The 26,771-nt window shown below is 46.9% G+C and overlaps 1 protein-coding gene across 3 annotated transcripts in view; it reads right to left on the bottom strand.

Moving 5' to 3' along the window:
- Positions 1-1,969: 1,969 nt before the first annotated feature.
- The window catches only part of plcd1a (phospholipase C, delta 1a), a 122,239-nt gene continuing 97,437 nt past the window's right edge, over positions 1,970-26,771 (bottom strand). For all 3 annotated transcript variants that reach the window (XM_068015721.1, XM_068015720.1, XM_068015722.1), the window contains exons 8-15: positions 19,802-19,954; positions 12,297-12,443; positions 10,181-10,337; positions 8,597-8,713; positions 7,709-7,887; positions 6,694-6,826; positions 4,223-4,372; positions 1,970-2,308 (exon numbers count right to left, since the gene is read on the bottom strand). In XM_068015721.1, the coding sequence (XP_067871822.1) occupies positions 2,226-2,308; positions 4,223-4,372; positions 6,694-6,826; positions 7,709-7,887; positions 8,597-8,713; positions 10,181-10,337; positions 12,297-12,443; positions 19,802-19,954 (1,119 nt within the window). In that variant the 3' untranslated portion in view covers positions 1,970-2,225. The remainder of the gene's footprint in view (positions 2,309-4,222; positions 4,373-6,693; positions 6,827-7,708; positions 7,888-8,596; positions 8,714-10,180; positions 10,338-12,296; positions 12,444-19,801; positions 19,955-26,771) is intronic.

The following is a 26,771-nucleotide window of genomic DNA, read 5'->3' as shown; positions in this document are numbered from 1 at the left end:
CCTGGGGAACCACTCTATATATCTTCCTCCAGTCTGAAAAACAACTGTTCACCACCATTCTCTGTTTCCCTTCACTCAGCCAATTTCGTATCCATGTTGCTACTGTCCCTTTTATTCCATGGGCTCTAACTTTTCTGACAAGCCTGTTGTGTGGCACTTTATTAATTACCTTTTGGAAGTCCATGTACACCACATCAACTGCATTACCCTCATTAACCGCTGTGTTACCTCATCAAAAAACTCAAGCAAGTTAGTTAAACACGATTTGCCCTTAACAAATCCATGCTGGCTTACCCTGATTGATCCACATTTGCCCAAGTGACACAAGTGCTGCATGTGGAAGCTTGCTATGTGCAAATCGGCTGCTGCGTTTCCTACACGATACGAATAACTACCCCTCAAAAAGTGTTTCATTCGTTGGGACATCCCAAAGATGTGCAAGGCGTTGTATAAATGGAAGTCTTTCGATTTGATTTGATTTAGAGATACAGCACTGAAACAGGCCCTTTGGCCCACCGAGTCTGTGCCGACCATTAACCACCCATTTATACTAATCCTACACTAATCCCATATTCCTACCACATCCTCACCTGTCCCTATATTCCCCTACCACCTACCTATTCTAGGGACAATTTATAATGACCAATTTACCTATCAACCTGCAAGTCTTTTGGCTGTGGGAGGAAACCAGAGCACCCGGAGGAAACCCATGCAGACACAGGGAGAACTTGCAAACTCCACACAGGCAGTACCCAGAATTGAACCCGAGTCGCTGGAGCTGTGAGGCTGCGGTGCTAACCACTGCGCCACTGTTTTCCTCCGGTTTCATCCGATCCTGCTGAGAAGCCTCTGAGACTTGGGTCAACAGCAGTTGGAAAGTGTTACGCTGGAGGCCTGCATTGCCTACCATGCTCGGGACCTCCCGGATTTGGGCAACAGAGAGGCAAATGGGTATCAGTCCCAATCGCCCAGTGTCACCCTCCCCCCCCCACCCCCCTCACTTCCCTGGAGACCCCAACTATCTGCTGCAAGGCCTGAGATTGCAACATTAGGCTCTGTCTTTTGGATGAGACATTAAACCAAGACCACAGCTGCCATCTCGGGCAGACGCAGAAGATCCCATTCCACAATTCGAAGAGGAGCAGGGGCATTCTCCCCAGTGTCCTGGCCAACATTTATCCCTCACCTAACATTAGTAACAACAGATAACTTGGCCATTATCGCATTTCTGTTTGTGGGATCTTGCTGTGCCCACAACAGTGACTATATTTCAAAAATGATCATTGGCTGAAAAGCGCTTTAGGATGCCCAGAGGTGCTATATAAATGCAAGTCAGTCTTTTATTTAAAAAAAAAAGGACAAGTGAGAGGTAGAGTGAATTCTTTTAATAAAACCTGAAGCGTAGACAGTGTATTACAAGAGAATATCCCCAACCGATCAGGTGACATTTGGGGAGCGAACATAATCTCTTTCTCGCCCTCTGTGCCCCTGATTATTAAACTGGAATATGCGGAGAAATTTAAAAAAGGTAAAAAAAAAGGAGACAAATGATATTTGATGAAACAAGCAGCAGTATTGAGACCACATGCAGTCCTCTGGAGAGAAACCAGAACATTTGATTTGTGTTGCACAATCAAACTGCCTTCTATCCCCTGCCCCCTCTCTCTATCTCCACCCACCCCGAGCCCCCCATCTACATCGTGCACCCTCACACTCTCACCCCTCCTCTCTCTCGCTCTCCCCCACACCTCTCCCCTTCTCTTCCTCCTCCCCCTTCCCTCTTTTCTTCTCTCCCCCTTTTCTCTCTCTCTTAACCCCCACACTCACCTCCCGACTCTCTGACTCCCCACTTTCTCCTTAACCCCCCCACTCTCTCGCCCCTCACCCCACTCTCTTTCCCTCCCATTCTCTCCTCCCCACTCTCTCTCACCCCACTCTCTCTCTTTCCCCCCACCTCTCTCTTTCTCGCCCCCACTCTCTCTTGTTCCCAATACTCTCTCTCAGCCCCAACTCTCTCTCTCTCTTGCCCCCACTACTCTCTCTCTTGCCTCCCCACTGTCTCTCTCTCTCATGTCCCCCCACTCTCTTTCTCTCTCTCACACACCTCTCCCAACGCTCTCTTTCCCTCCCCCGCACTCTCAGCTCTTGGGGCTGTTCACATCAGTCCAGGCAGTCCCTTGCCTGGAAGTCAGGGTCAAGATGGAAGAGGCAGAGGCAGTGAAAGTTTACTCGATCATGATGTGGACAAACAGTGATGCGGAGGGAAGGTGATGTCCGTTCTCAGATTGTAGGTGAATGTGTCGATAGCCTGTGCACAGTGAGCAAACAGAAAGTTACCGTCACTATCCGATGAAAAATAAATGCATTAACCTCCCGCTCCAGCTGATTCTCACCATCATTTCCTGGAAGGGTCCTGGATATGAACAAAGCTCCAAACACCATCACTCCACCTCCTCATCACCCTCCCTATTCTCCCTCCAAACACCATCACTCCACCTCCTCATCACCCTCCCTATTCTCCCTCCAAACACCATCACTCCACCTCCTCATCACCCTCCCTATTCTCCCTCCAAACACCATCACTCCACCTCCTCATCACCCTCCCTATTCTCCCTCCAAACACCATCACTCCACCTCCTCATCACCCTCCCTATTCTCCCTCCAAACACCATCACTCCACCTCCTCATCATCCTCCCTATTCTCCCTCCAAACACCATCACTCCACCTCCTCATCACCCTCCCTATTCTCCCTCCAAACACCATCACTCCACCTCCTTAATAACCCTCCCTATTCTCCCTCCAAACACCAAGACTCCACCTCCTCATCACCCTCCCTATTCTCCCTCCAAACACCATCACTCCACCTCCTTAATAACCCTCCCTATTCTCCTCCAAACACCATCACTCTACCTACTCATCACCCTCCCTATTCTCCCTCCAAACACCATCACTCCACCTCCTTAATAACCCTCCCTATTCTCCTCCAAACACCATCACTCCACCTCCTTAATAACCCTCCCTATTCTCCTCCAAACACCATCACTCCACCTCCTTAATAACCCTCCCTATTCTCCCTCCAAACACCCACTCCACCTCCTCAGCACCCTCCCTATTCTCCCTCCAAACACCATCACTCCACCTCCCCATCACCCTACCTCCCTATTACCCTTTCCAAATCCCATCTGATCCCCTCCCTATCACCCCCTCTCCCCTCTGCACACCCACCCCCTCGCACTTTCTACCTTTCTCAGCATGCTGACCACGCTTAGCAAAGCTTGCATGGGCATCTGTCTGCCATTCAGCGCCTTTCCCCAGTAGCCCCATGATTACTGACAGGTTGCTCACCTATTAGAGGCATCGCAGCCGAACCCCGATCCTGTCCTTTGTTCAGCAATTGCAGATGCTGTCTTGTCTGCCAGGTACTGGACCCCAGAATACAAGTTCACCTCTCTCTAGCCCAGGTTAGGAAAGGAGGGGGTGTTTGGCACTGAGTCCAAATGCAGAGCTGCTATCGAGAAACGTGGCTGGGATCAGGTTAACCTGGTCCAGACTTGGGAAGGAGCCTGGCTCAGCTCCATTCTGGCTGGGACAATTCTCCATTCAAGTGACAGGATCATTTTAAGGAAATTGGCAAAAGGGTCAGAGGGGAGACGAACGGATTTGTTTCTAACCCAGCGAGTTGTTGGGAATGCTAATTGTGTCTCTCTCACCTCAGAGACTGGAACACACTGAAGGAGGGGACGGTGAAAGCAGATTCAATCATAACTTTCAAAAGGGAATTGCATAAATACTTCATGAGGAAAGAGCAGGGGACTGGGATTAATTGATCAGCTCTTATAAGAGCCAGCACAGGTACAATGGCCCGAATGGCCTCCTTCTGTGCTGTTCAACTCTACAAAACTGAAAATGCATTGGAGGTTGGCAGGCAGGGGGGAGGAGGGGGGGTTTGTAGGCGGTGGAAATCCTTCAGATACGAGATCCCTCCTGTATCAGATTCACTGCGATTCTCAGCTCTCGTGTTTGGCTTCAGTATCAGCTTGGCCAAGGAAGGCCAGTTAGGTCCCACTGTGCTGTTGAGACAGCATGAGGTGGTCTCCTGCTTCACTGAACCGCTGGGAGCCCACTGCCCATCAGACTGCAGCACTGCGCGGTCCAGCCGCGTGGGAGCAGGGGGCAGGCCTTATTTGTCTTTTTCTAAAGTGGGCCCACTATATACCTTACCTAGTTTCAGGCTCGTGAATGGCAATGTGAACTGTCCGATGAAATCATTTCTGCTCGACAAGTCATAGTCCTCGACCAGAAATCGAACAAAAGTCAGTTCAGGGACGGAAATGTCGAACTGGAAGTTCGTATTCCACATGGGGTTGAACCCTGAAATGGTACAAAGGAGGAACACAAAACAGCTGTGTTACTGAGAGAAACACACACCAACAGCAGGCGTGAATTTCAAATGAGCTTGAAATTAAATAAATATATAAATGCAGAAAAAAGTCAACAGTAAAAGTGACCGTAACGCTGTCAGATTGTCTTCAAAACTACAAGAGGTTCATAATGTCCCTTTGGGGAAGACAGTCTGCTATTCTTACCCGCTGGGCCTAGATGTAACTCCAGTCTCACACCAACATGAGATCAGCCATCTAGTGAGCTGGTCTGTTGTACAGGACAACTTGGGATGGGCAAGAATTGCCAGGCTTGCTAGCAACACCCACATCCCAAGAATGAACTCAGTGCCCAGAAGCACTAAAAACTCAGTGGATAACTGTTCAGGGCATTGCTCTGAAATAATGCAGAGGAATTCCAATATGCCTATAGATATATTCTGTGTCTATTCCTGACTGTGTTGCTCTGTATATAAAGGAGCCGTACCTAGTTCTGACTATACTGTGCTGTATATAAATGTATCTAATCCTGACTGTTCAGAACTGTATATAAATGACCAGTGTCAATCCCTCACTGTAACGTGCTGTATATAAATGACTGGTGTCTACCCCTGATTGTACGAGCTGCATATATATGAGCTGTGCCTAGTTCTGTCTGTATACTGTGGTATACTAGGTAGATAAGTCCCCAGGGCCTGATGAGATCTACCCTAGAATACTGAGGGAGGCAAGGGAGGAAATTGCTGGGGCCTTGACAGAAATCTTTGCATCCTCATTGGCTACAGGTGAGGTCCCAGAGGACTGGAGAATAGCCAATGTTGTTCCTTTGTTTAAGAAGGGTGGCAAAGATAATCCAGGAAATTATAGGCCGGTGAGCCTTACGTCAGTGGTAGGGAAATTATTAGAGAGGATTCTTCGGGACAGGATTTACTCCCATTTGGAAACAAACGAACTTATTAGTGAGAGACAGCATGGTTTTGTGAAGGGGAGGTCTGTCTCACTAATTTGATTGAGATTTTTGAGGAAGTGACGAAGATAATTGATGAAGGAAGGGCAGTGGATGTTGTCTATATGGACTTTAGTAAAGCCTTTGACAAGGTCCCTCATGGCAGACTGGTACAAAAGGTGAAGTCACATGGGATCAGAGGTGAGCTGGCAAGATGGATACAGAACTGGCTCGGTCATAGAAGACAGAGGGTAGCAGTGGAAGGGTGCTTTTCTGAATGGAGGGATGTGACTAGTGGTGTTCCGCAGGGATCAGTGCTGGGACCTTTGCTGTTTGTATTATATATAAAATGATTTGGAGGAAAATGTAGCTGGTCTGATTAGTAAGTTTGCGGATGACACAAAGTTTGGTGGAGTTGCGGATAGTGATGAGGATTGTCAGGATACAGCAGGATATAGATCGGTTGGAGACTTGGGCGGAGAAATGGCAGATGGAGTTTAATCCGGACAAATGTGAGGTAATGCATTTTGGAAGGTCTAATGCAGGTGGGAGGTATACAGTAAATGGCAGAACCCTTAGGAGTATTGACAGGCAGAGAGATCTGGGCGTACAGGTCCACAGGTCACTGAAAGTGGCAACGCAGGTGGATAAGGTAGTCAAGAAGGCATACGGCAAGCTTGCCTTCATCGGTCGGGGCATAGAGTATAAAAATTGGCAAGTCATGTTGCAGCTGTACAGAACCTTAGTTAGGCCACACTTAGAATATTGCGTGCAATTCTGGTCGCCACACTACCAGAAGGACGTGGAGGCTTTGGAGAGGGTACAGAGGAGGTTTACCAGGATGTTGCCTGGTCTGGAGGGCATTAGCTATGAGGAGAGGTTGGAAAAACTCAGATAGTTTTCACTGGAACGACAGAGGTGGAGGGGTGACATGATAGAGGTTTACAAAGTTATGAGCGGCATGGACAGAGTGGATAGTCAGAAGCTTTTTCCCAGGGTGGAAGAGTCAGTTACTAGGGGACATCGGTTTAAGGTGCGAGGGGCGAAGTTTAGAGGGGATGTGTGAGGCAAGTTCTTTACACAGAGGGTGGTGAGTGCCTGGAACTTGATGCCAGGGGAGGTGGTGGAAGCAGATACGATAGCGACGTTTAAGAGGCATCTTGACAAATACATGAATAGGATGGGAATGGAGGGATACGGAATCCGGAAGTGCAGAAGGTTTTAGTTTAGACAGGCATCAAGATCAGCGCAGGCTTGGAGGGTCAAATGGCCTGTTCCTGTGCTGTACTGTTCTTTGTACATAGAGAGTCTGTGTTATCCCTGACTGTCAATAGCTGTGCTGTAGTTACCATGATCCTCACTCTTACCATTGTTAGAAACTGTTTCTGTTACTTTTGAGTCATTGTCGTCGACTCCAAAGACCTCCACCGTCACAAGTGGATCCACTATTGAGCTGATCTTCATCCTGTTCGACTTTGGAAGCTGCTGGGCGGAGATGACCTGAGGGGAACAAGCAGTAACTGTTCTAACAGCTTGGCAACGCCTCAGTAGCTTGGATGCTGGACCACAATTTGATGAAACAGTGCATCAGGGATTTCACTTTAACCCGTTGCAGTTAGGGGAGGTGTGATTTCTACATGCACGGGTAATGGAACCTCTCCCAACACCATGAAGTCGGGAATATTAATCCTTATATTCAATTCATTAACTTCAGTTCGTAAAACATTTAGTCTGGGCACAGGGCTGAAAGGGTTAAATTACTGCAGTAACTAGGCTTGTATTGGCTTGCCTATGGAAGATTAAAGGGCAATCTGATTGAGGTGTTTATGACGAGTTGATAGTTTCTCTCTATCTACCTTATTTCCTCCGGTAGGGGGAGTCCAGACCAAGAAGCAGAACCTTAAAGTTTAGAGCCAGGCCGTTCAGCGGTGATATCAGGAAGCACTTCCTCACACTACGGGTACTGGAATTTTGGAACTCTCTCCTCGAAGGCTGGGGGTCAATTGAAAATTTTAAAACTAGGATTGATAGACTTTTGTTAGGCAAGGGTATTAAGGGTTACAGGACCATGATGGGTAGATGGGAATTAAAATACTGATCTTGGAACTCTAACGCCGTTACCATGGCTCCACCTACAGCCATCTTTATCTTGTTGAGCAGTGATTCACGGTTACTCTTCCTCGTGATACAGTACGTTAAACAGGCAATCTGCTGCTCAACCGCACATTGGAAGACCTGAGTCATACTGCTGGCTGCAACTGAGAGTTTTGGTGAAACCCCAACCCTAAACATACTGGAGATAGCGGAGTGACCACTGTGCCCTGCCACATTAACATGTCCACTGTTGGACAGAGTTCAGTCTTCAACGTCACTCTCTCTTACCATCACATGGAGTTTCTTTCGGTTCAGCCAAGCACCCTTTTGAATATTCTTTGGATCGAAGGTCGGCTTCTTTTCTCTCAAGTATTTTGGCTTCAGATTATAACCAGAGAAACCATTGTCAAGAAATTTACTCTGGTTGATGTCCATCTCCTTCCCTGGGGTCTGGAAGTTTAGGGCCACTGCAGATGGCATGGTGCAGAAATGGAGGGGACGGGATGAGAAAGGGAGAGAGAGAGAGAGAGAGAGAGAGAGACAAGGAAAGCGAGACAGGAGGGGGCAGGGCGAGACAGGTGGGACATAACGGGGGCAAGAGAGGGGGAAGCAACGGGGGCATGAAGGAGGGGGTGAGAGAAGGGGATGGGGGTGGCGAGAGAGAGGCGTGAAACAGTGGGGTGGGGATGAGGAGAGACACAGGTGAACGAGAAATGAGTGGGGGTGGTGAGAGGCAGGAGAATCAGAGTTAGGGGAAATGAGAGTCAGAGGGGTGAGCCAGTTTGGGGGGGGGGGGGGGGGGGGGGGAGGGGTTGGAGGGAGGGAGAGCGGGGTGGGGTGGGTGTGTGGTGAGAGCCGGGTGAGAGACAGGGGAGGGTAAGCGATGGGGTGAGAGAACCGGGGCGGTGGGAGGGGTGAAAACATGAGGGTGAGGGGTGGGTGTGGGGTGAGGGACAGGGAGGATGAGGAACAGGTGGGGTGAGATGAGGAGGGGGGCAAGAGATCCAGAGTGGATGGGAGGGGGCATGAGAGAGGGATATGAGAGAGAGGGGTTAAGAGAAAGGGGTTGAGAGAGAGAAGGGGGAGAGAGAGAGGGGAGAAAGAGAAATGTTTAGTTAATTACCTTGTTCATTATTATGATATAACAATAGCTTTGTTTCGACTCATGTCAATTACCTATCTGACAGCCAGCATTCCACATATCAATCGGATTGTAGTTGGAAGAGTCTGTTCTTCGGCCTGCTGGGTAAATCCTGCTCAGCTGTCGGGCATTGAGTTGAATAAATGGTTTCGCTGCAAGAAATCACAGCTTATTAATATTAAAATACGTTCCTCAGAGAAACAGCGGACAAATCATCTTCAGCTGCTTCATCAATGATTTTCCAATTCTATGCTGTTGGTCCTCGCTCAGTGACCGGTGAGTGATCCTGCCTCTGAATCAGATTGTCATGGGTTTGAGTCCCACCCCAGTGACTTGAGCACACAATCCAGGCTCACATTCCCAATGCAGTGCTGAGGGAGCACTGCATTGTCGGAGGTGCCGTCTTTTTGATGAGACGCTAACCAAGGCCCTGAATGCTCCCTCAGGTGAGTGTAGAAGACCACAGGCTCACTATTTTTGAAGAGGTGCAAGGGAGTTCACCCAGGTGCCTTGGCCAAAATATTGTCCTCAACCAACATCCCAAAAACAGATGAGCTGATTATTATTTCATCGCTGTTTGTGGGAGCTTGCTGGACGCAAATTGGTGATCGCGTTTGCTACATTACACATGTGACTACAATTCAAAAGTATTTCATTGGCTGTAAATTGCTCTGAGGGCATCCTGAGGTCATGAAATAAAATGTAAATTCAGTCTGTAAACCCATCTTGTAATGGAGCCACTTGCCAACCTTCCTGTTTGAGGAACATCCCATCCACAAACATTCACTCCCTCCACCATCAAAGCACAGTGGCAGCAGTGTGTACCATCTACAAGATGCTCTGCAGCAATACACCAAGGCTCCTTAGACAGCACCTTCCACACACGCGACCTCTACCACCTAGTAGGTCAAGGGCAGCAAATGCATGGGAACACCACCATCTGCAAGTTCCCCTCCAAGCCACACACCATCCTGACTTGGAACTATGTCGTCGTTCCTTCGTTGTCGCTGGGTCAAAATCCTGGAACTCCCTTCCTAACAGCACTACGGGTGTACCTACCCCACACGGACTGCAGCGGTTCAAGAAGGCAGCTCACCACCACCTTCTCGAGGGCAATTAAGGATGGGCAATAAATGCTGGCCTAGCCAGCGACGCCCACATCCCATGAATGAATTAAAAAAAGGGGGCATTAACATTATGGCAAATCCAGGAATTTAAAAAGTCCAGCCTTTAGAGATTGAGTATAATCAGCTGATATTCTCTATAATTTAGAAGAATTTTTAAAGGGCTTGACTGGGTAGATGCTGAGAGGTTGTTTCTCCTGGCTGGGGAATTTAGAACATGGGGTCATCTCAGAATAAGGGGGTCAGTTGTTTAGGACAGAGATCAGGAGAAATTTCTTCACTCAAGGGGTTGTGAATCTTTGGAATTCTCTACCCCAGAGCGCTGTGGATGCTCAGTCACTGAGTATTTTCAAGATTGAGATTTCTGGCCATTAAGAGATACGGGGATAGTGTGGAAGGTGGAGTTGAGGGAGCAGATCAGCCATGATGAATGGTGGAGCAGGCTTAAGGGGCCGAGTGGCCTACTCCTGCTCCTATTTCCTTTGTTTGACTTACCTGACTCCTGTACCAGTTTATTGAACTTGCTCTCTACAAAGGATGACATCTCATAGAAGACCTGGTTGTGCATTGCGTCTTCAAATCCGTGAAAGTGGACACTCTTGCAGTAGATGACAAGGTCCGAGAGCTCTTTGGCCAACTTTATCTTTCCACCCTGGAGGAAAGAAGCAGTTAGCCATAAGAATTATACATTCAAGGCTTCTTAAATATAGTTTTCCAGTAAATTCCATGCTCGCCCAGGTGGGTGAATGGTACCCTGGTTGGCACCATGTCAGGAGAAAGGGCCCCAGTCTTAATCCCACGCTCCACGCCACATTTAGCAAGACTCCATGGAGCCCAATAACCCTCCAAGATATCGAAGATATGATTTTTTTAAGCAGCGAGCTGTTGTGATCTGGAATGCACTGCCTAAAAGGGTGGTGGAAGCAGCTATAATAGTAACTGTCAAAAGTGAATTAGATAAATACTTAATAAGGGAAAATGTGCAGGGCTATGAGGAATGAGCAGGGGTTAATGGTACTAATTGGATAGCTCTTTCAAAGAGATAGCACAGCTATGTTGGGCCAAATGGCCCCCTTCTGTGCTATATGATTCTATGGGCCATTTGGCCCATCATGCCTTCTGTCTCTGCAAGAGCGACCCACCTAGTCACACTCCCCTGCCTTTACCCCAAAGCCCTGAAAATGTTTTCTCTTCAGATAATTATCCAATTCCCCTGTGAAAGCCTTGATTGAATCTGCCTCCACCACACTCTCAGGCAGCGCATTCCAGATCCTAACCACTCGCTGCGTAAAAAAGTTTTTCCTCATGTTACCGTTGCTTCTTTTGCCAATCACCTTGAATTGGTGTCCTCTGATTCTCGATCCTTCGGGCAATGGGAACAGTTTCTCCCTATCTACTCTGTCCAGACCCCTCATGATTTTGAACAACTCTACCAAATCTCCTCTTAACCTTCTCTTCTCCAAGACCCAGCTTCTCCAACCTGTCCACATAACTAAAGTTCCTCATCCCTGGAGCCATTCCAGTGCATCGTTTCTGCACCTCTCCAATGCCCAGAACTGGACACAACACTCCAGTTGAAGCCAAACCAGTGTTTTATACAGGCTCATCATAACTTCCTTGATTTTGTACTCTATGTTCCTATTTATAAAGCTTTATTAACTGCTTTCTCAACCTAGCCTGCCACCTTCAATAATCTGTGCACATATGCCCAGTCTTGAAAGCAGGTGACAAAGAGCGGGAACATTAGAGCTATTTAAGATATAATTGGGTAATAGAAAAGCTTAATCCTGGGCACTGTCTTAGGTTAAACCACATGAGTGCAGGATTAGGGCAGACCAGTACAAACTGACAACAGGCAAGTTCAGGGTTGACATCAGAAAACACTTCTTCATACAAAGCCAGTGGTTTATACCTGGTCTGATCTTGGGGCTGGCGACTGGAGGCATTTAAGAATGAATTAGCAGCGTGATGGGAGCAGAAAGCGTAGGTTTCAATGAAAGGAGAAACTACCCGGCCTCCATCATCAGCACAGAAAATGTATCATCTTAGCCACCGTCTCGGCAATAGACTCAAGTTTAACATGTTCAGATACAGAGTAAAGCTCCCTCTACACTGTCCCCACCAAACACTCCCAGGACAGGTACAGCACGGGTTAGATACAGAGTAAAGCTCCCTCTACACAAAAAAAAAGAAAAAAAAACGGGTTAGATACAGAGTAAAGCTCCCTCTACACTGTCCCCATCAAACACTCCCTGGACTGTGGAAGGACACCCCTAACTCTAGTGACATCCACAGGACAAATGCTGCCCATGATCACCTCCCCATGCTACTTTAATAACCTCAGACTCTGGATCTCTCTCCCACGCTCTTTTGTTACTCCAGCCAGATATTGCCCTTTCATCACTTGTTTTCTCTCATGAACCGTTATTACTAGTTGATGTAGCAGGAGTGATTGAAGGAGTAGAAGGAGGGAGCAAGGGAGTGAGGGATGGAGGGAGGGATTGAGGAATGGAGGGAGTGAGAGGAGCAGTGGCAAGTGATGAAGAGATGGAAAGGGGGAGGCAGCGATGGAAGGAGGGGAGGAATGGAGCGTGCATACAAGATCACTCACCGCTTCTTTTTTTTCCTTTTTCTCTTCATCATCCTCTCCTTCAGCAGCTTCATCCTCATCAGAAACCTCGTCATTCACATCTACCCCCTGCTCATCCTCCAGGCGATTCAGCCTCTTTCCCTTAATCAGAATCTTACCCTTCAGTTGCTGTAAATCATACATAATAACAAAAAACAAATATTAGTATTTGTGCTGAAGTCCCCCCTCCCCAAAGTACAACATCCCGACTCACTGCTGGCCAATCAGTAGTACGCCGCCACAAAGTCCATTCCTTACATGGCAGATGAGACAGTGAGTGCCGGCAGGGTATTTGACTAAGGAGGGCATCACATCCAAGCCCAATCCTGTCCCCACCTGCACTTTAAAGCAACCAGGGAGCTGGCCTACCTGGCTGACTCCTCAATCTCTAGGTCAGAGACTCCACGGCCAAATGTCAGGCTCCAACTCCTGCCCTGACAACACCAGGGGATGCCAGCACGGGACCTTATGGTTTGTAGGGCTTGGGTACCCTGGACAGTACATCTAATGGACTGGGACCACTGGAGGAGGAGCTAATTGCTGAACTCCCCTCATGATGACGAAACGCACTGCTTGGGCACAAGTCAATTGTGCCCTTCCTTATAGCCCAAAAATAAACACACCTGTCAGAGCAGGCAAACTTGACATTCCCAAATCAGGGCCACTGCCACCACCGAGGCAGCACTCCCTCAGTACCGCGCTGCGGTTGGAGTGGGAGTCAGCCAGATCACGGGTCCAAGCGCTCGACGTGCCCACAACCTACTGACTCACAGAGAGTGCTAGCAACTGAGTCAAGCTGACACAGAGATAGGTGATGGCATCACCAGTCCCACGGCCTGGGCTCTGCTGAAATAAATTCAAAGGGGTTATTTCCAATGGATCCATTTTTTTCCCGGGTGGTAAACATTTCTTGCTCGTTTAGTCCCCCAGTGCTTTCTCCCTTTCCTCTCTTGCCTTGCTGTCAGGGTTTGGTTCTCATTGGCCCCCTGGCACCTTGTCCGGTCCTGAACCCAGCCAGTGAAAGCAGGCTTTTTGACCGTTAAGGCCGTCACGGCTGAGCCCAATTCTGGGCCAAACACGCACATAAAACATTCCGGTAAAAGATGGGGAGCAGCAGATGGAGAGGGCTGCTTACTGGATGGTAATCAGCAATAGAAATTCTGTCTCCATTTTCTCCATTCAAGCACAGTGGGATTGCAAGGTTAATCATCGCACTGCTACCAGCATTAGATGGGAGGACCTGCTGAATTAAATTACAAACTTGACCTACATCCTACAAAAAAAAAAACTTGTTTTGGACCACACAAACCCTCTTTGTACTTGGGTTAAGTGGGAACCCATGGCCGGTGGTATGACCTCTTAATACAGCCACATTCGCTCCAGGCTACTGAATCCCTCCTTTCTCTTGCTCTGTGAAACACCCTCTTGTTTTGGTGAAAAAGCTTTTGCCACACATCTGCTCGATTGCAACGAGTGGAATTTTCCGAATCTTCTATTGCCAGCTGGAGGAGGAGCAGCTATCATTGGCCTAGGAGGGCTCATTAAACCGAGGCACTGTGAAGGAGTGTGGTCTTATTATAGTGCTTGCAGGAGCTCAGCTTCTTCTGAAGTCCCGTTCACCCATCATCCCTGTGCTCACTGACCTACATTGGCTCCCAGTCCAGCAATGCCTCGATTTTAAAAATTCTTATCCTTGTTTTCAAATCCCTCCATGGCCTCGTCCTTCCCTATTTCTGTAACCTCCTCCAGCCCCACAGTCCTCCGAGATATCCACGCTCATCTAATTCTGGCCTCTTCAGCTCTTCCAGCTTTCATCCCTCCTCTATTGGCAGCCATGCCTTCAGCTCCGGAATTCCCCCACCTCTCTCGCCTCCTCTAAGGCTCTCCTTAAAATCAAACTCTTTTTTACCAGGCTTTTGGTCACTTGTCGTAATATCTCCTTACGGGTCCAGAGTCAGTTTTTGTCTGATAACGCTCCTCTGAAGCGGTATCTTGGGACTTTTTATTCTATTAAAGGCACTAATATAAATTCAAGTCGCACTGTAGTTTTGACACAAGCCAAGGTGTTTAAAAGTTCACCCATACCACTGTGTAGTGTTGTGGAGTGTTGGTTTAGTTGCCCTCATGGCTCTTTCTCCTCTCCCTGTGGAGAGGGGGGAGTGGGGGAGGAGCTGCTCCCCCACTGGCCTTCAGCTCCATAGCATTCGATTGGCCTCTGGCATTGCTGTCGAGCGGCCTTCCTTCAAACGAGCGTGCTTGCAGCACATACCCCTTGTGTAAGTGCCAGTGGTGAGACCGGCAGGCTATTAGACTGTAGAGGTCTTTATAACCAAATCCAAAACTACCCTCACCCAGGGTCCTACTCTAGCATCTAGCTGAGTGGTGAGGTGGGGGATGTGGAGAGATTCTTGGAAGCCGTCAAGTTCAAGTTTTTACCGTTCCTAGCACGGTCTCGCTGAGGCCAAATGTAATGAGCTTTCTAAAATCAGCCAGTCCGAATGTTCACACTTGACATTGTCAATACCAACTGTTATGGCAATGGCTTTGGGGAGGGGTGGGGGAGTGGGGGGGGGGGGTGGGGGTCAGTTTTCCTTTTGTTATTGGTGGTGGGAGGAAGGTGAATGGTTGTTTGGGAAAACAGCAGGGTGGTGGACTGTCTGGAGGAAAGCAAGGGCTGTGTTGGAGGTGGTGGGGGGGGGGGGTGGGGGGGCACGGTGTGGGGGAGGGGGGCATGGTGGGGGGGGGGGGGGGAGGGGGGCAAGAAGTTCTGTCTGAAGGAAGCACCAGAGTTGAGGAGTAGAATGAGACACTAAAATGCTCTGGAGTTTCCCCTTAAGAGAGGACACAATGGGCTTGAATCCCTGCTGAAGTATTAGAATTTTTTTTTTAGAACATTACAGTGCAGTACAGGACCTTCGGCCCTTGATGTTGCGCCGATCATCTGACCTACACTATTCCACTTTCATCCATATGTCTATCCAATGACCACTTAAATGCCCTTAAAGTTGGCGAGTCTACTACTGTTGCAGGCAGGGCGTTCCACGCCCCTACTACTCTCTGCGTAAAGAAACTACCTCTGACATCTGTCCTATATCTTTCACCCCTCAACTTAAAGCTATGTCCCCTCGTGTTTGCCATCATCATCCGAGGAAAAAAGACTCTCACTATCCACCCTATCTAACCCTCTGATTATCTTGTATGTCTCTATTAAGTCACCTCTCCTCCTCCTTCTCTCTAACGAAAACAACCCCAAGTCCCTCAGCCTTTCCTCGTAAGACCTTCCCTCCATACCAGGCAACATCCTAGTAAATCTCCTCTGCACCCTTTCCAAAGCTTCCACATCCTTCCTATAATGCGGTGACCAGAACTGCACGCAATACTCAAGGTGCGGCCTCACCAGAGTTTTGTACAGCTGCATCATGACCTCGTGGCTCCGAAACTCGATCCCCCTACTAATAAAAGCTAACACACCATATGCCTTCTTAACAGCCCTATTAACCTGGGTAGCAACTTTCAGGGATTTATGTACCTGGACACCAAGATCTCTCTGCTCATCTACACTACCAAGAATCTTCCCATTAGCCCAGTACTCTGCATTGCTGCTACTCCTTCCAAAGTGAATCACCTCACACTTCTCCGCATTAAACTCCATTTGCCATCTCTCAGCCCAGCTCTGCAGCCTATCTATGTCCCTCTGTACCCTACAACACCCTTCGACACTATCCACAACTCCACCGACCTTCGTGTCATCCGCAAATTTACTAACCCACCCTTCTACACCCTCATCCAGGTCATTTATAAAAATGACAAACAGCAGTGGCCCCAAAACAGAACCTTGCGGTACACCATTAGTAACTAAACTCCAGGATGAACATTTGCCATCAACCACCACCCTCTGTCTTCTTTCAGCTAGCCAATTTCTGATCCAAAGCTCTAAATCACCTTCAACCCCATACTTCCGTATTTTCTGCAATAGCCTACCGTGGGGAACCTTATCAAGCGCCTTACTGAAATTCATATACTCCACATCCACGGCTTTACCCTCATCCACCTGTTTGGTCACCTTCTCGAAAAACTCAATAAGGTTTGTGAGGCACGACCTACCTTTCACAAAACCGTGCTGACTATCGCAAATGAACTTATTCTTTTCAAGATGATTATAAATCCTATCTCTTATAACCCTTTCCAACATTTTACCCACAACCGAAGTAAGGCTCACAGGTCTATAATTACCAGGGCTGTCTCTACTCCCCTTCTTGAACAAGGGGACAACATTTGCTATCCTCCAGTCCTCCGGCACTACTCCTGTCGACAATGACGACATAAAGATCAACAACAACGGCTCTGCAATCTCCTCCCTGGCTTCCCAGAGAATCCTAGGATAAATCCCATCTGGCCCAGGGGACTTATCTATTTTCACTCTTTCCAAAATTGCTAACACCTCCTCCTTGTGAATTTCAATCCCATCTAGCCTAGTAGGCTGTATCTCAGTAATCTCCTCGGCAACATTTTCTTTCTCTACTGTAAATACTGACGAAAAATATTCATTTAACGCTTCCCCTATCTCCTCTGATTCCGCACACAACTTCCCACTACTATCCTTGATTGGCCCTGTTCTAACTCTTATCATTCTTTTATTCCTGATATACCTATAGAAAGCCTTAGGGTTTTCTTTGATCCTATCCGCCAATGACTTCTCGTGTCCTCTCCTTGCTCTTCTTAGCCCTCCCTTTAGATCCTTCCTGGCTAGCTTGTACCTCTCAAGCGCCCTAACTGAGACTTCACGTCTCATCCTAACATAAGCCGCCCTCTTCCTCTTGACAAGCGCTTCAACTTCTTGAGTAAACCACGGCTCCCTCGCTCGACAACTTCCTCCCTGCCTGACAGGTACATACTTATCAAGGACACGCATTAGCTGCTCCTTGAATAAGCTCCACATTTCGATTGTTCCCATCCCCTGCAGTTTCCTTCCCCATCCTACACATCCTAAATCTTGCCTAATCGCGTCATAATTTCCTTTCCCCCAGCTATAATTCTTGCCCTGTGGTATATACCTGTCCCTGCCCATCGCTAAGGTAAACCTAACCGAATTGTGATCACTATCGCCAAAGTGCTCACCTACATCTAAATCGAACACCTGGCCAGGTTCATTACCCAGTACCAAATCCAATGTGGCATCGCCCCTGGTTGGCCTGTCCACATGCTGTGTCAGAAAACCCTCCTGCACACACTGGACAAAAACAGACCCATCTAAAGTACTCGAACTATAGTATTTCCAGTCAATATTTGGAAAGTTAAAGTCCCCCATAACCACTACCCTGTTACTCTCGCTCCTGTCGAGAATCATCTTCGCTATCCTTTCCTCTACATCTCTGGAACTATTCGGAGGTCTATAGAAAACTCCCAACAGGGTGACCTCTCCTCTCCTGTTTCTAACCTCGGCCCAGACTGCCTCAGTAGACGAGTCCTCAAACGTCCTTTCTGCCGCTGTAATACTCTCCTTGATTAACAATGCCACACCCCCCCCTCTTTTACCATCTTCTCTGTTCTTACTGAAACATCTAAATCCCGGAACCTGCAACATCCATTCCTGCCCCTGCTCTACCCATGTCTCTGAAATGGCCACAACATCAGGATCCCAGGTACCAACCCATGCTGCAAGCTCACCCACCTTATTCCGGATGCTCCTGGCGTTGAAGTAGACACACTTTAAACCAAGTTCTTGCTTGCCAGTGCCCTCTTGCGTCCCTGTAACCTTATCCCCTACCTCACTACTCTCAACAGCCTGTACACTGGCACTACAATTTAGGTTCCCATTCCCCTGCTGATTTAGTTTAAACCCCCCCGAAGAGCACTAACAAATCTCCCCCCCAGGATACTGGTACCCCTCTGGTTCAGGTGAAGACCATCCTGTTTGTAGAGGTCCCACCTACCCCAGAAAGAGTCCCAATTATCCAGGAAACCAAAACCCTCCCTCCTACACCATCCCTGCAGCCACGTGTTCAACTCCTCTCTCTCCCTGTTCCTCTCTTCGCTAGCACGTGGCACGGGCAACAACCCAGAGATAACAACTCTGGTTGTTCTCGCTCTAAGCTTCCACCCTAGCTCCCTGAATTTCTGCCTTAAATCCCCATCTCTCTTCCTACCTATGTCGTTGGTGCCTATGTGGACCACGACTTGGGGGTGCTCCCCCTCCCCCTTAAGGATCCCAAAAACACGATCAGAGACATCACGTACCCTGGCACCTGGGAGGCAACACACCAACCGTGAGTCTCTCTCGTTCCCACAGAACCTCCTATCTGTTCCCCTAACTATGGAGTCCCCAATGACTAATGCTCTGCTCCTCTTCCCACAAAGTGACACAAAGTTCATGGCAAGAGACTGGATGGGTGGGTAGAGTCCATGAGGAGGTAGTAGCATATACAGGACATGGGGCCAAGATTGGATGGGTGGGGTCTATGAGGAGCTGATAGGCTGTACAGGATCTGTGCAAGCTTGATGGGAAGAATTGCCTTTTCCCGTTTAATGCCACCTTATTTTCTAATTGAACTGCAAAAGTAACAGAGGAACAGGTGGAGGCCATTCAGCCCCTTCAGCCTGTTCTGCCATTCAGTGAGATCATGGCTGATCTGTGACCCAACTCTAGATACTTGCCTTTGCCCCATATCCCTTAATACCTTTAGCTAACAAAGATCTATCAATCACAGATTTAAGATTATCAATTGATCTAGCATCATTTGCAGTTTGCAGAACAGAATTCCAAACTTCTACCACCCTTTGTGTGAACAAGTGTTTCCTAATTTCATTCCTGAAAGGTCTGGCTCTAATTGTTAGACCATGCCCAAGTCCTAGACTCCCCACCTAGCAGAGAAAGTTTCTCCCAATCTACCCTATCTGTTCCCCTCAATATCTTGAAAGCTTTGATTAAATCACCCCTTAATCTTCTATATTCCAGGCAAGACAGGCCTAGTTTGTGTAATCTCTCCTTGTAATTTAACTCTTGGAGTCCAGGAATCATTCTGGTGAATCTACACTGTGCTTCCTCCAAGGCCAATACATCCTTCCTAAGGTGTGGTCCCTGGAACTGCTCACAGGAACTCCAGGTGTGGTCTAACCAGGGCTTTGTGTAGCTGAAGCATGACTTCTACCCCTTTGTATTCCAGGCCTCTGGATATAAAGACCAACATTCTATTAACTTTTCTGATTATTTTCTATACGGGTTCATGACATTTTAATGATCTGTGCACCTGGACTCGAGTCTTTTTGGACCTCCATTGTTTCTAGCTTTTCACCATTTAGAACGTACCCTGTTCTATCCTTTCTTAGGATGAGCTCACATTTTCAGTAATGTAAGTACATAAGAACATCAGAAATAGGAGCAGATATCGACCATACAGACCCTCAAGTCTACTCCACCATTCAATATGATCATGGCTGATATTCTGCCTCAGCTTTACCTTCCTGCTGTGCATGGTGTTGCTCCTTACCTCAGGTGAAGGGAAGTTGATGGGGACTTTGCCATCGATTGTCTTGGTGAGCAGCATGTCTCCCAGAATGTCTTTCATGTGTTTGGCCATGATAATCTGCTGCTCTATACTGCAGTGATTCTCCAGGGACAGGATGACAGGATAGGGAGAGGCCTGGAAACAAACACCACAACACATCACTATGTCAGACAGGCTATTGTCCTTAACAAGGAGATTGGAACAGGGAGGCACTGCGCCATTTGAGGTAAAGAGTGGAATTGACAATACTGGCCATCCTTGAAGGAGGCTTAAGCTCCATGTATGAGAAACTATGATGTCAAAATAATGAGCCCCAATCTACCAAGGTTTGACTAGGGGATGACCTAATAGAGGCCTGTAATACTACAAAAGGGTTTGATAGGGTAGACATAAAGCAGATGTTTCCACTCATGCGGGAGACCAAAATTAGGCACCTAAACGAGAAGACAGCCACTATTAAATCCAATAGGGAATTCAGGAGAAACTTCTTTACCCAGAGAGTGGTGAGAATGTGGAACTTGCTACATGGAATGGTTGAGATGAATAACATAGATGCATTTAAGGGGAAGCTAGATAAATACATGAGGGGAGAAAGGAATATGCTGATAGGACGAGATGAAGTTGGATGGGAGGAGGCTCGTGTGGAGTATAAACACCAGTTGGGCCGAATGGCCTGTTTCTACAAAAATCGATCTGCATCATCATTTTCTTTGTGTCTAATGTCTATGCAGGATCAATTTCCTGGGTATTGATTGGTTATGGGTGGACCAATCATATTCTACACCATCGGTTGGTATTTTGAGAAGAAGAGTTTGAAAGTTTCTTCATTCCAATCTACATTCTGGGATTTCATTCATTGTCCTGTCGATAAATGAACGCATGGATGTTACAGAGATCCAACCATTAGAAAGAAAAGACGTGCATTTATATTGCAAATTTTAAAAGCTCAGGACATCTCAAGACATGCTATAGCCAATGAAGTACTTTTGAAATGTAGCCATTGTTGTAATGTTGGAAATGCAACAGCCAATTCATTTGTTTAAATTCATTCATGGGATGTGGGCATCGCTGATGAGACCAGCATTTATTGCCCATCCCTAAATGCCCTTGAGAAGGTGGTGGTGAGCTGCCTTCTACAACCGCTGCAGTCCATGTGAGGGAGGTACACCCACAGTGCTGTTCGGAAGGGAGTTCCAGGATTTTGACCCAGCGACAGTGAAGGAACGATGATATAGTTCCAAGTCAGGATAGTGCGTGGTTTGGAGGGGAACTTGCAGGTGGTGGTGTTCCCATGCATCTGCTGCCCTTATCCTTTTAGGTGGTAGAGGTCGCGGGTTTGGAAGGCGCTGTCTATGGAGCCTTGGTGTGTTGCTGCAGTGCATCTTGTAGGTGGTATACACTGCTGCCACTGTGCGTCAGTGGTGGAGGAAGTGAATGTTTGTGGATGGGGTTTCAATCAAGCGGGCTGCTTTGTCCTGGATGGTATGGAGCTCCTTGAGTGTTGTTGGAGCTGCACCCATCCAGGCAAGTGGAGAGTATTCCATCACACTCCTGACTTGTGCCTTGTAGATGGTGGACAGGCTTTGGGGAGTCAGGAGATGAGTTACTCACCACAGGATTCCTAGCCTCTGACCAGCTCTTGTAGCCACGGTATTTAAATGGCTACTCCAGTCCAGTTTCTGGTCAATGGTAAACCCAGGATGTTGATAGTGGGGGATTCAGTGATGGTAATGCCGTTGAATGTCAAGGGGAGATGTTTAGATTCTCTCTTGTTGGAGGTGGTCATTGCCTGGCACTTGTGTGGTGCGAATGTTACTTGCCACTTGTCAGCCTAAGCCTGGATATTGTCCAGGTCTTGCTGCATTTCTACATGGGCTGCTTCAGTATCTGGGGAGTCACGAATGGTGCTGAACATTGTGCAATCATCAGCGAACATCCCCACTTCTGATCTAATGATTGAAGGAAGGTCATTGACGAAGCAGCTGAAGATGGTTGGGCCTAGGACACTACCCTGAGGAACTCCTGGAGCTCAGATGATTGACCACCAACATCACAACCGTCTTCCTTTGCGCTAGGTACTCCACCAACCAGTGGAGAGTTTTCCCCGATTCCCACTGACTTCAGTTTTATTGGGGTTCCTTGATGCTATGCTCGGTCAAATGCTGCCTTCATGTCAAGGGGAGTCACTCACCTCACCTGTTCATGCACAGCAAGATCCCACAAACAGCAACATGATAATGACAACATTGGTTGAGGGATAAATATTGAGCAGGACACCCAGGAGAACTTCCCTGCTCTTTTCAAAATAGCACCCTGAGCTCTTTCATGTTGACCTCAGACGAAAGATGTCACCTCCAACAGTACACTGCTCCCTGCCATACTGCACTTCAGTGATAGCCTAAATTATGTGTTCAAGTCTCTGTCGTGGGATTTGAACCCATGACCTTCTAACTCAGAGGTAAGAGAGCCATCCACTGAGCCGTGACTGACATCAGCAAGTTCTCTTCTTTGACTCCAGGTCACACTGGCCTTCCTAGCTTCTGTCCTGGCCTCAGGCTGGGGAGCAGATGCCAGTCCGAGGCTGAGGCACAAATATAAAGCCTCTCTAGTATCTAATAACCTGTAAAACACAGTGCTCATATCCACTTAACACTCATCAAGTCTAGTTTCCTCAGTATAAAAATTGCGTTTTGCTTGAGAAATCAGGTATTGATCGCAGCTGATTTCTTAAGTTCAATTCAAGAAGACATCAATGCAAAGGAAAATCGAGCAGGTTGTCTAACTCCAGTCTCTGCCGCTGCTGAAAGTACAAATTGCCCCAACAACTTGAATGAGGAAATGGCTGCTATGGTAACCAGCAAAAGGCAAGGCCGGGGGTGTGAGTGGGTTGGGGAAAGAGGTGAAGGTCTGAAATAATTGAGGCCCTTTTGGTGGGCCTGGTTGATACAGGTAACCAGCGGGAACTGGTGAGGAGGGGGATTATTTTTAAACGGAACAGCCTACATACTAAGATTGACAATCAAGTAATAAGAGAAAATGCTGGAAATAGCAGAAAAGGGGACAGCATCCGTGAAGAGAGAGAGAGGAGAGAGTGGAAAATGTCATGTTTCAGATATAGGTGCTGGAAGGGTTAACTACCCTGTTCTTTCAGAGAGTGGAAAATGTCATGTTTCAGATATTGGTGCTGGAAGGGTTAACTACCCTGTTCTTTCCCCAGAAGCTGTGAAGCATTTTCAGCATTTTCAGTTCTCATTTCAGATTTCCTGCTCCTGCAGGATTCTGTATCTTATTTAAGACCATTAAGCAGATTGAAATGGAAATGGCAGTATGAAGCTAAGGTCATAGAGCGTGTATGATACCAGCTTATATGTTTAAAACACCTTGCTTTTAAAACAGCTGAGTCAAATGACTGGAATAGGAACCACAAAATGCTAAATAGATAGTATGAAAACTGGCTCGGGGATTTACTGTGTCCAATATCACCCGAACACCGTATTCCAATCAGCAAGCTTTTCACTTTGGTCAAGAGTTACCGGGGGGGACAGTAACCAATCTTCTAACTTTCTTGAGCTGTGTGTAAAGTTTTAATCATTAAAAGCGGCATTGAAGGTCAGCAAAGCAATTAAAAATGTTAACAAAGTACTGGCATTTATTTCGAGAGGTATAGGATTCAAAAGTAGTGAAGTTACATTAAACTGGTAAAGGATTCTGGTCAAGCCACACGTACTATAAAAAAGGCACAGAAGCACCGGAGAAAGTGCAAAAATGCTTTACAAGAATGGTCCCAGACCTGAGAAATTACAGTTCTTGGGAGAAATTGAACAGGTTGGGCCTTTTTCTTTAAAAAAAAAGTGACTTGAAAGAGGTCATAAAATTATGAATGGATTGGACAGAGTAGATGAGGAGAATGTTTCCATTTGTGGGAGTATCCAAAACAGTAATAAATCCAACAGGAAAATAAGAGATTTTTTTGCTCAGAGAGTGGATAAAATGTGAAACTCGCTACCACAGGAAGTGGTTGAAGGAAATAGCTTACATGCTTTCAAAAGGAAACTAGATGAGTACATGAGACAAAGCAACAACAACTACTTGTATTTATATAGCACCTTTAATGTAATAAAATGTCCCAAAGCTCTTCACAGGAGCGCTACAAAGCAAAATTTGACACTGAGCCATATAAGGTTATATTAGAGCAGACGGCCAAAAGCTTGATCAATGAGCTATGTTTTAATAAGTGTCTTAAGTGTCTTAAGGAGTCACTCCAGAATTGGCCTTTATAGCCACTCCAGGCGCTGCTTCACAAACCACTGACCACCTCCAGGCGCGTATCCATTGTCTCTCGAGATAAGGAGGCCCAAAAGATTAAAGGAGTAAAGAGAGGATGAGAGGTGGGGAGATTTAGGGAGTGTATTCCAGAGCTTAAGGCCTTGATAGCTGAAGATACAATCAACAATGGTGGAGCAATTAAAATTGGGGTTACTCAAGAGGTGAGATCATGGGTTGTGGGGCTGCAGGAGATTACAGAGATAAGGAGGGGAGAGGCCATGGAGGGATTTGAAAACAAGGATCAGAATTTTACAATTGAAGCATTACTTGACCAGGAGCCAATGTAGGTCAGTGAGCACAGGGATGATTTGCACGAGTTAAGACATGGGCAGCAGAGTTTTGGATGACCTAAACTTTACAGAGGGCAGAATTTGGTAGACCAGCCAGGAGTGTGTTGGTCTAGTCAAGTCTAAAGGTAACGAAGATACGAGTGAGTGTTTCAGCAGCAGATGAGTTGAGGTAGTGTTCCAAGAGTGCATCTAATTTTTTTAAAATATGTTTTTGAGGACTTATATGTAAATTGTGGAGATGGATTCATTGGAAGGCTGAAGATTTCATAGAAGCTGGACTTTGCTTTGTTGTTGACAGTTCATTGAAAAGGACACAGAAATGTTGTTTAAAAACAACCTTGCTGGAAGTCATGTGCTTTAAGCAATAAACAACAGAAACTTTGGTGACCCCAGGAAGATGTTTACAGAGAAGTGACAGGTCGCGATTTATAGGGGTCAGGAGGCGTGACTCTTGAGATATTGTTTTTGGTTTTGCTTTGGACAGTGTGTTGGGGTGTGAACTATTTTTAAGACAGTTGGAGAAAACCAGCCAAGAGAGCAGCCACCAACAGCTCACCCTCTTCCATCTCTTTGAGAGCATCCTGAGAATCAAAAGTAATAAATAAAGAAACTGATGCTGCATTTCTCCTGGAAAGCCTGGCAAACAGATCCTCAACATCGCCTGAAAAGAACTGCTCTAGAAAGATCCCAATGTCAGCCTTCTATGCATATTTGGGACACCGAACCAAAAAGGGTCATCGGACATCTTACCATATCTTCTCTTTTGTCTTCAAGAATTAGCAAGTATTTGGCCAAAGTTTTCTTTTTTGTCTTTTTTTTTTGTAACAGAGCTCTACAGAGCAAATTTCTTCATTTTTTTCAGTGTGTGTGTGAGTTTATGTGTGGGGGAGGGAATTTAAACAGGGAACTTTCATATTTCAATCTGTGTGTTCATGCTTTGCTTTGTTACTGGTTAAGTCTTGTTTTATAATAAATTGATTTTTTTTATTTATTAAAGAAATCTGGTTTGTGTATTTTATTCTGGGATATTCTGAGTGTTTTTAAAGGGCAGCACAGTGACGCAGTGATTAGCACCACAGTCTCACAGCTCCAGGGACCCGGGTTCGATTCTGGGTACTGCCTGTGCGGAGTTTGCAAGTTCTCCCTGTGACCGCGTGGGTTTTCGCCGGGTTCTCCGGTTTCCTCCCACAGCCAAAGACTTGCAGGTTGATAGGTAGATTGGCCATTGTAAATTGCCCCTAGGGTAGGTAGGTGGTAGGGAATATGGGATTACTGTAGGGTTAGTATAAATGGGTGGTTGTTGGTCGGCACAGGCTCGGTGGGCCGAAGGGCCTGTTTCAGTGCTGTATCTCTAAATAAATAAATAGTAGAGTCTATGACCGCATTGGTAACTGGGTAAACATTTTGAAAAATATATGTTGTGACCTGTGGAGAAGTGGAACTAGAAAAGACAGTGCACTCCTCCCGACTCAGTCATAACAGTAGGGCAGGAGTCAGGCGATGTTATGGAGCCAATAGTGGGAAGTTCATTTCGGGGTCAAATATGTCATCAAGGTTGCAAACAGCCTGGTTCAGCCTCAGACAATTTCCAGGGAGAGGGATGGAGTCGGCAGCCAGGGAACAGAGTTTGTGGTGGGGACTAAAAGCAATGGCTTCTGCCTTCCCCCATATTTAATTGCAGGAAATCTCTGCTCATCGATACTGCATTTCAGACGAGTAGTTTGATAATTTAGCAACAGTGGAGAAGTCGAGAGAGGTGATAGTGAGGAAGAGTTGGGTGTCGTCAGTGTACATATGAAAACTAATGCTTTGGCAACAGAAAGATATGCTGAAAGGCTGAACTGAGGCAAATGGTAACTTGCGTGGAGTATGAACACCAGTACTGATCGAATGGCCTGTTTCTATGTTGTATATCCTAGCTAATTCTATGAAAAATTAATGTGTCCATTAATTTGAATACATTCAAGTGGCTGGCATCAACAGAACCAGAGGTGGCATGAGGAGCAACTTTTTTACGCAGCGAGTGGTTAGGATCTGGAATGCACTGCCTGAAAGTGTGATGGAGGCAGATTCAATTGAGGACTTCAAAAGAGAAATGGACAATCAACTTGAGAAAAAAAAATTGGAGGGCTATGGGGAAAAGTAGGGGGAGTGGGACCAGATGAGTTGCTCTTGCAGAGAACACAATGGGCTAGATGTGCTGTAGACATTCTATCATTCATAGTCATAGAAAGATACAGCACTGAAACAGGCTCTTCGGCCCACTGAGTCTGTGCTGACCATCAACCACCCGTTTATACTAATCCTACATTAATCCCATATTCCCAACCACCTAC

The sequence above is a fragment of the Heterodontus francisci genome, chromosome 2, assembly GCF_036365525.1.
Source record: "Heterodontus francisci isolate sHetFra1 chromosome 2, sHetFra1.hap1, whole genome shotgun sequence".
In the NCBI taxonomy this organism is placed as follows: Eukaryota; Metazoa; Chordata; class Chondrichthyes; order Heterodontiformes; family Heterodontidae; genus Heterodontus; species Heterodontus francisci.
This window is presented reverse-complemented; position numbering and strand designations above follow the sequence as displayed.